This window comes from Nannobrachium achirus (genome assembly GCF_963921795.1).
Source record: "Nannobrachium achirus genome assembly, chromosome: 16".
Classification (NCBI taxonomy): domain Eukaryota; kingdom Metazoa; phylum Chordata; class Actinopteri; order Myctophiformes; family Myctophidae; genus Nannobrachium; species Nannobrachium achirus.
This window is the reverse complement of record NC_137823.1, coordinates 25,087,711-25,100,224: the sequence shown is the minus strand read 5'-3', so window position 1 is coordinate 25,100,224 and position 12,514 is coordinate 25,087,711. Positions and strand designations below refer to the sequence as shown.

At 41.6% G+C, this 12,514-nt stretch overlaps 1 protein-coding gene across 1 annotated transcript; it reads left to right on the top strand.

The window, feature by feature from the left end:
* The first annotated feature begins 2,725 nt into the window (after positions 1-2,725).
* On the top strand, positions 2,726-12,514 carry LOC308300623 (heterogeneous nuclear ribonucleoprotein Q-like). Its single transcript, XM_080744494.1, has 10 exons — positions 2,726-2,854; positions 4,280-4,454; positions 7,200-7,318; positions 7,501-7,722; positions 8,321-8,497; positions 9,094-9,229; positions 9,659-9,864; positions 10,076-10,225; positions 10,777-10,898; positions 11,184-12,514. The coding sequence occupies exons 2-10, from the start codon at positions 4,280-4,282 to the stop codon at positions 11,830-11,832; spliced, it is 1,956 nt and encodes a 651-aa protein (XP_080600620.1). The 5' UTR covers positions 2,726-2,854; the 3' UTR covers positions 11,833-12,514.

The following is a 12,514-nucleotide window of genomic DNA, read 5'->3' as shown; positions in this document are numbered from 1 at the left end:
GGGCAAAGGGAAACACCAATGTAACACAATCTACCCAACTACTGTAACAACAGAAGAAGACTACTGTGCTATCCTCTACACAAGCTGTAGCTGTATCGATTTAACTTAGCTCAAATTATGTTGAGGCAAAAATAAACACATTTAATTCTAATATCCTGGACACTTGTATCAGATGTAACAATGATAAAGGCACTTGTTCCATTGTTTGTGGGCATGTCCAAGAATAAAGGAGTTTTGGGAGGAGGTTAGAAAGGAGCTACAACAGACTTATTAACATTAAGCTAGATCCAAAACTCTTCTTAGGCCTTTATCCGATTGGCCATAAGATAAAAAAACTGCAAGATAAAATTTCTGGACCTTTTGGTTCCTACAAGCCAAAAGGGTTATCGCCCTTTCATGGAAAAAGAAAGGGAAACCTAGCATCGCTCAGTGGTTTAAGGAACTATCTTTGTGCCTTCCTTTAGAAAGAATCACATACACTCTCAAAAACAAACAAGAACTATTTGAGAAAATATGGGAGAATTTTATTCAGTATGTCAAGGCTCTTTCTTATTTAATGGAGGAATCAGGAGTAGGGTAGCCGCATTCTCTCTGCAGTCACTTGTCCGGCCTTATGGCATAGGACTCTGGTTGTTAATGTTGATGGTATATGTGCTCTTTGTATCATAATTATTTAATATTCGTATATGTCGTGTTAGTGTCAGATATTTTGGTTGTTTTTTGTATGTTGATGTATTCTTTTTTGTTTTGTCTGTATGTAGTCTGTTTATTGGCATGTATTTGTTGTCTTGTACGTCTTCAAAAAAGATTGAAAAAAAAAAATGTTGTTAAAAAAAAATCATGTATTATTTACTGTTGAGATTGGATGAAAGCTTCCAAGGTGTGATCAGATCCCAGCTCCTCCTCTGACTGATTTTGAAACTGTTGATGTCTTTGTTCAGACCTTCCAATGCTTCCATGATCTCCATCATCTGACTCCTCTGCTGCTCTTCCTCCCTCATGGAAGTGATCCTGACCTTATTCTGTAGAAACTGATGAGGCATCTTCATGTTATAGAACGACATATCTGTCTCTGTCTATATTTAAGCATTTATATGACAGACAAGGAGCTCTTGCTCTTCATCTTCACACGCACGCACGCACGCACGCACGCACGCACGCACGCACGCACGCACGCACGCACGCACACACACACACACACACACACACACACACACACACACACACACACACACACACACACACACTTCACTCACTCACTCACTCACTCACTCACTCACTCAGTCTCTCTATTTATTCAATTCAAATTAGCTTTATTGGCATGAGAAAACATACGTTTACATTGCCAAAGCAATGTCAACATATAATAAAAACAGTTGGGGGACACATGGGAACGTAGGCCTATACAGTTTGAGGGTTACAGTATTGTGTACTTTATGTAACATTGTGTCGTTATAGCCTACCTACATGTTATAGCCTACACAGGATATAAGCTTTTTGAAACAAAGAGCAGCAATCTTATGCAGTCGCTTTGGAACAAATTGCAGCATTTCTTTTTTTCTCAAAACGATTTAAATAGTATACAAAAAAAGATTCTCCCAGTAGGTATGGGAGTTTTTTGTTGTTGGTCATGTCTTCAAACTCACGTGTGTGTAATCTGTGGGAAGTATGTGTCTCTGGTGTCTTGGTACTGTCTTGGGAGCAGGGTCTGTCTGTGGCAACCTTTTTCTATTGCAAGGCTGGGTTCGCTGCATCTGTACCTAGTCACAGCTTTCCTACGTTTTGTGTCATTTACTGTGGTCAGGTATTCTGACCAGGGCAGGAATTTCAGGGAGGCCATGAAGGCCGTCGTTGCCACCCCAAAAAATTGCATTCCCTGAGGCCACAGTGGCCTTAATGCCGTAGCTGACTGTACCACCTTTTCCTCTGTCTCTGTCTTGTCAATATGTAGACACCAGTGTCTCTTTCTTGTCAATAGAGGGTATGCGCGTGACATCATCATCATACCCGGAAGTTATGCAGGAACGCCTACTGAGTGGCAAAAAACTACTTTGTGGCCTAGACAGCCAAACAGAAAAGTCCTACCTTATTGCATTAAATGACCTTAAACAACGTTAAACTCACTTTGCCACTCGATTTCCCATTCACTTTATGCATGCGCATACCCTCTAGACACCAGTGTCTCTACTCTCTTTCTTGTCATGTGTTTTCTTGCCACGTTCTTTTGGGGCAATGGGCCCAAATCAGATTGGATCAGATTGTAAATGCCACAATTTATTTATTTCACTGCAGATAGTCTACATATTCAATTTAAAATCATCCTTAACCCTTAAATTCAATTCATTATTTCAATGGACCAAAATCACGTTTTATTTGATGGCCTTCCTGCCCTGGCATTCATTCTTATATATAAAAGAATATAAGAATCATAGATATATCTATGATTCTGACAATGTATATTCTCTTTTTAATGCTAGATAGCATTCCATTTATTTAGCTTTGGTTTTGGGTGTCTCTTTCTTTCCAGTGTCAGTCAGGCAGGTATCACTGGAAGAAGAGGGGGAGGATGGAGGAGGGGGGAGGATGGAGGAGGGGGGAGGAGTAGTGCTAATCCCTCCCCTCGAGCGTAGCCCCTGAGCAGCGGCTGCAGAAACCCCGTGCAGTCAGTGAGAGAGCGAGAGAGCTCGCGACGTTACGGTCTCCGCCATTTTGCCTCCTCGCCAACCAACCGGGACTAAAGGAAGCAACACCAACACCACCGGCCTCAACAACATCTTTCTTCCTTTATTTCTTTGCAGCAGCCTCGGGACAACGCGAATTGGCATCGTGTGCATTATTACCTCATCTTCGCACGGTAAGTGTTTGAGCGGACGGAGGTTAATAGACGAAACCTAAACATCCGTTCAAAGCCACGGGTGGAGTGTGTTTCACGCAGCTAGCTAGCTAGCGTTAGCATGACCATAAAGGAGGCTTGTTTGGTCGTCCAGCCGGCATTTTGAAAAGCCGTCCCGCTTTTTTTCCCTCCTCATTTCTGTAACTTTAATTTGTTTCCCCCTTGCCTGTTATTTACATACAACATGTATGACTCGTATTAGTAACATGGTGATGGGTGTGTGTTATTATTCTTTCTTAGTACCTCGTTAGTCGTTAGCTTCCTCCGCACGCCGACTCAAGACGTGGGTGAGGCCTGTTCATCCACACTAAGAGCTAAGGCTGGTTAGCATGCAGAGGCGTGGTGGTGGATGCGGATGATAATTAGCTACCCCTCAAGTAATCCATATAAGAGGTCCAGTTAGTAAATGCAAACTGGCCCATTTAAGACCTAAAAAAATGTCTTCTAAATCCTAACGTGTTTCTGAAAAACCTGTGTTTCGATATCAGTGGTGCTCGAACCTTTTCATGTCAAGGACCCCCGCAGAATGATGTGTATTTGACCGAGGACTCCCCCATCTCAAAATATGTTGTTCCAAGGCCCCCGAGAAAGAAAGATTTGACTTAACAAATATTCGTTTTAAAACATAACCAGATTTGCACATATCGTCTAGATTTTACATCTACATGAGATCTGCTATTTTTGAATAGCTAAAAGTATCAAATAATAGCTAAAGTGGTTAAAATCTCAAGTGACACAGATGCGTTCCAGGTCTTAATGGTAAACTATCGTCAAATCATCGGTTTTGCAGGTTTAACACAATCGGATCCAGACTTATGAATGATACTGTATTTGAACGTGGATCATCATCCTGTTTCAAAAACGGCATAATATCAGTGGCGCCAATCTGCACATTTTCGGCGTGCAGGCTTATCTGTTGTGGCATTGGGTTTCAACCTTTTTCACATCAGGGTCCATTATTTATTCGGCATTTGAGCCACGGACCCCGTTTGATGAGATTTTGCCTCTCAGACCCAAGACTTATTTATTTGTTGTTGTTGGATAAGATTGTGTCCACAATTCCATGCTCGCTGTCGATGTGCCATAGGAGAGATAACAGACGAACAAAATAACAATTATTTTACATTTTCTAATTGTGTAGACTTCTTGTAAATCAAGTATTGCAGATGTTTAACAATACTTTCACTCTTGAGAGCATAACATGAAAGCTTTATAATAGGGTCGATTTGGTTACCTGGGGACCACCTGGAACCCCCTCAAGGACCACTGGTGGTCTCTGGGCCACTGGTTAAACCACTGTGTGTCTGCTTTGTTTGTAATGAGTGTTTATTTGCTTCTAATCTTCGTTTCCCCCGTTTCCTCTAATCTCATCCTCTCCACACACAGATGTCTGACGACATGGCTACAGATCATGTTAATGGGAACGGGGGCACAGAGGAGCAGGAACCGATGGAGACGTCCGAGCCTGTCGTAGTAGCCCGCTCGGAGCACTTCGAGACCCTGTTAGAGGCTGGGCTGCCTCAGAAGGTTGCTGAGAAACTAGACGAGATCTATGTTGCAGGTAAAGAGCCAACTGGTTTCTAACACATCAGTCGAATGCACCATAACACACAACACAAACAGACCGAGTAACATCCTATGTGAAACTTTGTTCCATTTGAGTTAATCACAGAGTTAAAGCTCCAATCCGGAACTTATTTGAACCACTCTGTATAGTTGAGCAAGGTTTCCCCAAACCTTTCAGGCCTCGACCCCCACCACCAAAATACTCATATTTGAAATGGGACCCCCCCCCACACACACACACACTTGGAAATGTAGGCATTTAGTTTGACTCGATTCCACAGATAAATATTGTGACAATAGCCGATCTACACGCTCACAACTGCAAGGCTTTGAGTTTTGTAGATCGCCTCTTTCTCACTTAATATTTGACAACTTTCTATTAAAAAAGGTCTTAGGAAATGCACAGATACCCGTAACCCCATGTACATTTAAATACTGTATGTTGGTTTGTTAACTGTTGATTGAGAAACGATGTTGCACTTAAAGCTAATTATCAACCAGGGGATCCCCCCAAATAATTTGGGAACCACTGTTATAGAGTATGTGTGCATGCAATATGTTAACTACTACTAGCATGTCTGTTGTTGGGGGAGGGGTATTCATCCTTATCCCTTTCATTGTGAAATCGACACCCTGTGTCTTGTAGGCCACCTACTGCTTGACTTGCAGCCCTGCCTGAAGCTCGTAGTCCAATATCTCCTGACCAAAGCACAGATGCTGTATTGGCATCTGGCGGTAGAAACTTGTAGAATACATGGTTTCCCATCCCTAACAGTAGGGCTGTCACAATTATTACATAATCATCTAATCGTGATTATTTGACATTATCGCAATTATGTTGTCATAATCGTCATAATCGTGAATATTGAAAAATGACAGAAATAGTGGAAATAGCAGATCTACAAGCTCACAACGCGTCGCATTGCGACGCGTTGTGAGCTTGTAGATCGGCTATTTCCACTATCAATGTTATTTTTTAAGTAGTACATTGTCAAATATGTCTGTAATTTATTTGTGTATTTAGGTTATGTGTCATATCTGCAATGTACAAGTTCAAAGCCTAAAAGCCAAACAGAAATGTAATTATCAACGACAAAAACACAATTAAATCAAATTAAATCGCCAATTATTAATTATTAATTATTTGAGTGACAATTAATCGTCATGTAAAATGTCATATCGTGACAGCCCTACCTGACGGGGCATGAAAGTTACGGTTAGCAGCTTATAGACCGATAAAATACAGTAAAGTCCCTTCGTTTAAAGTTTCTCTAAAGCACTGGAGGTTTTACTGTATTCACAGATGGCATCCGTTCTTTGAAGCTATGTATTGATCATTATCTCTCCTTTGCATTAACCCACCACGGTTTTTAAGGTGGTCTGTCTTTTCTAACGTTAATTATCAGGTCACTGTTGGAGCAGCATGCCATTGTCATTCATATGAATTAGTTTCACTTTGGTGAAAGGGTGGGTGTTGTCTTTAATCGGGTTCAAGGGGGTTGGTACAAGACCAGCTGGCATCAAGACCGGATCAGTAGAATGTTGAGAACAATAGAAGTGATTGTGTGACCGTTGCAGATGGCAGGAACTTGTTAAACAGGACTAGACTGTAACGTGTACGGCTAGCTCAAAGTATGTTCAGGTGGCTTTAGTTAAATGCATTTTAGGTTTGGGGTCACGCATCAGTTTCTGCAGAACATGGTATTATTCAACATTATTGGTTTCTAGTGTTAACACTGTCTGTACCCCACTGCTGACTTTAAAGTTGAGCACTTGATTAGGATTGAAAGGTTTTATTTCTCACGTAATTAATACAAGCGGTGGGACCTGTTAAGCAGAACTATAATAATGTAATACAGCAGTCATGTATCAATGGCAAACCAGCTATTTATCTAAAGAAAAATATGTATTTATTGTGGGAGTCTGGTTATTACAAAGTATTGTGAAACCTCATTGCAAATCCAAGGATTGACAGCACACACCTTTACTGTTTCTCCTCCCCTCAATCTTGGGTACTTTTCAAAGCAGAATCTAGCTAATCTAATTTATATGTGCAGTCTTTTTTTTTTTTTTTACTGTTGACCAAGTATGTTAATAGTGTATATATTTGCACAATAGCAGTAATATGTGAAATGGGTAATAACTTTGATATTGTAAAATGACTTTGGATGCTCCAAAATGCATTTGCAGATTAGTTGTATGACATTATGAAGTAAATGAAATGTTCTCCCTCAATTACGACTGCACAAGTAATTGAAAGTCATGTATTTAACACAATATGTGATAAAAGCAGGAAATGAATCTAGACACCTGGTTTTGTCAATTGTTGCACCTTGCTTTTTCATCACCCCAAAGATGGAAAAAGGAAAATAAATGGTGCTAAACCAGGATGTGGTCACTGCGGTAGGAAGTGTGCGAACATACTGGTGATCACTTTCACATCTTTTTGGACTGCTGTAATTCAACCCTAGTCGCTGGGAACGGTAGCACAGATTAAATCAATAATTGTCTTAAAAATCACTCATGATTTCAGTACAATACATTTAGGTAATATTCCACCCAAATGTTGTTCTTGTGACTAAAGTTATAGATTTTGACAAATGTCTTACAATTAAATTAAAGCGAATCTGCAAAGCATCGTCATTGTGTTATGTCTCTGCCATGGTCTTGTAATGAAAGCATGTATTTGCGTTTGTCCCCCATTGGTGTATTTATACTTTGTTTCACTTTCTGTCCCTAGGACTGGTAGCACATAGTGACCTAGATGAGAGGGCGATTGAAGCTTTGAAAGAATTCAACGAGGAGGGAGCTCTACAAGTCTTGGTCCAATTCAAAGAGAGTGACCTGTCACACGTGCAAGTAAGTTGGTCATGGAGTAGGCCGAAGTTGGATCATGTGCTTGTATTTAGGGGTGTGAAATGGTTAACAAAAGTCTACTGAAATATTTGTGAGCATGTTACAAAAAATAATAATCTAAACACGGGTGTTATTTTTTTCAATGTAAGTTATCTAATGTTGGATATCCATGCTTTATCTTGCAGAACAAAAGTGCTTTTCTCTGTGGAGTAATGAAGACTTACAGACAGAGGGAGAAACAAGGGACCAAAGTTGCAGATTCCACCAAGGGGCCAGATGAGAGTAAAATCAAAGAGCTCCTAGATAGAACCAACTACACGCTAGATGTCACGACAGGACAGCGGAAGTATGGCGGCCCTCCACCAGAGTCTGTGCACACAGGCGTTCAGCCCACCATCGGAACAGAGGTACCAGCTCCACTTAATTTTTATACATGAAAGATTTGACCATGAAACCCTCATCAGGGTGTTTGTAGCCAAAACGTGGGCTTGTGAATAAATGTTGTTTTAACTATGAGGAGTGTGCTCGGCTGCAGTTATTCCTTTGAATGTTTTTGAGCGGTGGTGGTCACACCACTCGTAAGCGTGTGTGTGTGTAGCTATCTATGTTACTATGCGTGTATGTAGCCTGAGAATTACCTGCAATACCGCTGGTGACCAAGTTGCCCCTGCTGCGTCATACACACACACGCATATACACGCACACATGCGACCCTGAAATGAACTGCTACACGGCCACACACACGCACCACCGCTCACTTCAAACTTGGTTTGATTTTTTCCCAAAGACAAATGGCACCTCATTAATTCTTACATTTTTTAAATGCTGACCGACAGTCCGACACCCCTTAAAGTTGTTAAAAGTAGACTTATTAGGCAAAGGTAGTTTGTTTGCACAGGACGGATGTGATGAAATGATTGTAAACTCACATGGAATTCTTATATCCTGAGAAGAATAAGATGGGTCGCTAGTTTCCTGTATTTATGATTGCACACTTCTCCTCAGATCTTTGTGGGCAAGATTCCTCGTGACCTGTTTGAAGATGAGCTGGTGCCCCTGTTTGAGAAGGCAGGTCCAATCTGGGACCTGAGGCTAATGATGGACCCCCTCAGTGGTTTGAACAGGGGCTACGCCTTTGTGACCTTTTGCACAAAAGAAGCAGCACAGGAGGCTGTCAAATTGGTGAGTGTTTATTTTACACAGGAAAAAAATGCCTAGGTTATCAAGAAGGTTTGTCAGGTTTAGTTACCACTTAAGCCCTATACAATTAGTTATAGAAAGAATGGTGATGGTAGCAGATCTGCAAGCTCCTAGCAAGTCATGATTTGTGAGCTTGTAGATTTGCTGTTTTCTGTGGCCAACTGTATTTTTAAGTTCCCATCGATAAGTGTATGTAATTGATTGCAGAGTAGAGGATTAGAATTGGATGATTATAGACGGTCACCTGCCTTTAAGGCTGTCCCGAGGATGCAGATTGATAGGAGTGATGTAAAGTGAAATGGCAATTTAGCGATCATAGTTAAACAACCACTTTTTCAGACATAAAGAACAATGCCGTAATCCGTTTGTATTTGTATGTGGCTTGCATACATTCATACTTGCTCATTAACTACTTAAGCCCCTTTTCAAAAATGGCAAAAGTGGCACATCTACAAGCTCCCTGTGTGTTGAGAAACGTGAGCTTGTAGATCTTCAATTTTTCACCCCCCACCCCCTTGACATAACCAAATTGGGAACAGCAGGTTAAAAGTCGTTACCTGTTTTTGTTCATTCCACAGTGTAATAACCACGAAATTCGCCCCGGCAAGCACATTGGAGTGTGCATATCTGTAGCCAATAACCGGCTTTTTGTGGGTTCCATCCCCAAAAGTAAAACAAAGGAACAGATTGTTGAAGAGTTTAGTAAAGTCACAGGTGAGTCATCTTTCTGCTAGTAGTAAAAGTGTATTGAAACCATAATCCTGCATTTCACCTTGACTTGCTTACATTTGCATAAGTGTGTTTTTGTGTAATCTTATTCCTGTTAATTGTATACCGTTTTATAATTGTTTAAGGCTCAGTCAAACTGAGTTACAATGGCTTACCTACAAGCTCACAGGGCTTCGCATCTGCGATGTATTGTAAGCTTGTAGGTCTGCTATTCTTGGACAGGCTTTAGTCAACACATTTTTGAGAACGAAAGGGGATTCGGTCACTCAGGAGTAATACATAAGGCACTTTATATTGATGGGCATTTTGCTCCTCCACACACAGCTATTTATTAGAATTATTGATCACATACCACGATATTTAATTTATTCCTGTTACAAATCCTTTCTCCATCCCACCCTTTCTTAAACACAGAGGGTCTCACTGATGTCATCCTTTATCACCAACCGGATGACAAGAAGAAGAACAGGGGCTTCTGCTTCCTTGAGTACGAAGACCATAAAACCGCAGCTCAGGCTCGACGCCGGCTGATGAGTGGCAAGGTCAAAGTTTGGGGCAACACTGTGACGGTGGAATGGGCTGACCCCATCGAAGACCCTGACCCCGACGTGATGTCAAAGGTAGGTCTGGGGGGAATTCATTGGATGAAAACCAGTTTAAAATGTAATTTGTATTATTTTTAATGTAATGAGCAGATCATTTTGTTAACTGCATGAAAATGCCACCAGCTAAAACTGGCTGATTTAAATCACTGACTTGATTAAATCAAAGGATGCTTTATAATATGTAACAGGAGTTGTTTACTTATTTTTTTCATTGTCCAATCCGTAGGTCAAGGTTTTATTTGTGCGAAATCTTGCAAATGGCGTCACAGAAGAAATCCTGGAAAAATCCTTTGGCGAGTTCGGCAAATTGGAGCGGGTGAAAAAGCTGAAGGATTACGCCTTCATCCACTATGAAGAGAGAGATGGTGCAGTCAAGGTACGGTTCTGCAGCAGTTGAGCATTTTATTGAAAAATGAACATTATCACAGCTTGTGTGCACACAAAAAAAGTAATTGAATAATAAAATGGTAAAGTAAAATTGGTATGACCTGCCCAAAGTACAGGAGTGGAACTATTGTAATGTAGTTGTCTTTGTCTGTCTGTGTATAGGTTAGGTCTGTGGCCCACTAAGAACCTTTTATCTAATTGGATTCAGCAGTTAAATATTAATCACGCTTGTGTGTTTCAGTGCTGATATAAGAGATATAAGAGTTAACATAGTCAAGTGCAACAGTCTTGAAAATATTTAAAATCAATAGATCTTTTCTTGTCTGGCATAATTGTCAATAGGGAAAGACTGCTTGACTCAAAGAATCTGTTGACTGATGGTTCTCTGACAAATTATTAAAATCTTGACTTTCAGGGTCCAGACCTGCTATTCATAGCAGGTCTAGACTTCTTGACTTGAAACAGCCATGCAGCTTAACTATGCACACCTCTTGAGTTGCCTATAAAATATTTATATTTAATGTTCAATATTCTTCTTAGGCATTGGACGAGATGAATGGGAAGGAATTGGAGGGAGAGTGCATTGAGATTGTATTTGCCAAGCCGCCTGACCAGAAGAGGAAAGAACGCAAGGCCCAGAGACAAGCAGCCAAAACACAAATGTAAGCAAGATCCAGAGTGTTTTTTTTCCTCCCTTTTCCATTACATTTTCTGCTAGATTCTACTAATGAATTTGCTTTGTTGTCACGCAACGGAGCCATTATACGTTGTTGTATGACTAATCGAAAATTTGCTACTCTACACTCTCACAATGTGTCATGAATGATGCGATTTGAGTTTGTAGATTGCCAGTTTTAAAGTGGTTCCAGGCAGGTCGAAAGTGGTTTGAAGACTTGCATTCAGAGTTGTAACTGTACTGTGTGATTTTCCTTTTTCCCCCTCCACAGGTATGATGACTATTACTACTACGGGCCTCCCCCACCCATGCCACCTCCTGCCAGGGGCCGGGGCAGAGGCGCCCCCGGTGGCCGGGGAGGCAGCTACGCCCCCTACGCGCCCGATTACTACGGCTACGACGACTACTATGACTACTACGGCTATGACTACCACAACTACCGTGGTGGCTACGAAGACCCCTACTATGGCTACGACGACTTCCAGGCCCCCAGCCGGGGCCGTGGGGGGCCCAGAGGGGGCCCACGCGGAGGGGCCTCGCCTGCCGGGAGGGCACGCGGAGCAGGTGGACCTCCTCGTGGCCGCGGCGGCTTCTCCCCGCGAGGAGGAGGTCCCGGCGGGCCCAGCCGAGGAATGAGGGGAGGCGGCAGAGGAGGCGTGCCGATGAGAGCTGGAGGAGGCGGAGGCCGCGGCGGGGTACGTGGTGCTCGGGGTGGTGGCCGCGGTGGAAATGTAGGAGGGAAGCGCAAAGCTGACGGGTACAGCCAGCCCGATTCCAAACGCCGGCAGACCAATAGTCAGAACTGGGGCTCGCAACCCATTGCTCAGCAACCGCTGGGTGGCGATCATTCTGGTAACTATGGTTACAAATCTGACAACCAGGAATTCTATCAGGATTCTTTTGGGCAACAGTGGAAGTAGAGTGATGCAAAATAGGGCTTTTTGATATAACGACAACAAAACCCATTTTTTCTAGAGACTTTCTGATCTGATCGGGCCCTAAAAATTCCATACGGTTGCCTGTTTCTGTTCTTGTTTTTGTATTGTTTCTCCCCCCAAAAAATGGTGACATCTGGCAAGGTATCTTTTTGTACATATTTTAATCCGCTTGGACTCAAAACAAGTAGCTCACACTCCCACCTGCTTCTGGCGAACTGGTTTTATTTTATTTTATTCCTTTTTTTGTTTGTTTTTTAAGCTGGTCGATAAGTTTTCCATTACAAAGTTTGAAGAAAAAAAAAAGAATAATTAGATTGCAGTCATGTGCTGGAGCTGTCTATTTGGCTTATAGCTTTATGTATGTTTTATAGTAATTATGGTTATCATGTTTTAAGTAGCTTACAGCAGCAAAGCTCAATGTCTCCTAAACATGTATTTAAAACAAATGAATCTACAATTTGTATTGTCAAAGTAAATGCGTGTCTTGTTATTGAAGAAAAAAAAGGACCTCAGCAGTCCTATTTTTTGGCTTGACCTTTTGGCTTGTATCCTTTTGCTGTTTGTCTGCTCTAATAAACATTACACGCACACGTGTACAAAAAAACCTCAAATTGTGTTGCAAATTCATGTTTCGGCAAATTCTTCTCTTCAAATTTCGTCTTCA

Excerpts from the sequence above, each read along its gene's own strand:
- LOC308300623 (XM_080744494.1), top strand. The coding sequence starts at position 4,280 with ATGTCTGACGACATGGCTACAGATCATGTTAATGGGAACGGGGGCACA. Across the intron at positions 7,723-8,320 it reads AGCCCACCATCGGAACAGAG|ATCTTTGTGGGCAAGATTCC; the intron begins GTACCAGCTCCA and ends ACTTCTCCTCAG. Across the intron at positions 10,899-11,183 it reads CAAGCAGCCAAAACACAAAT|GTATGATGACTATTACTACT; the intron begins GTAAGCAAGATC and ends CCCCCTCCACAG.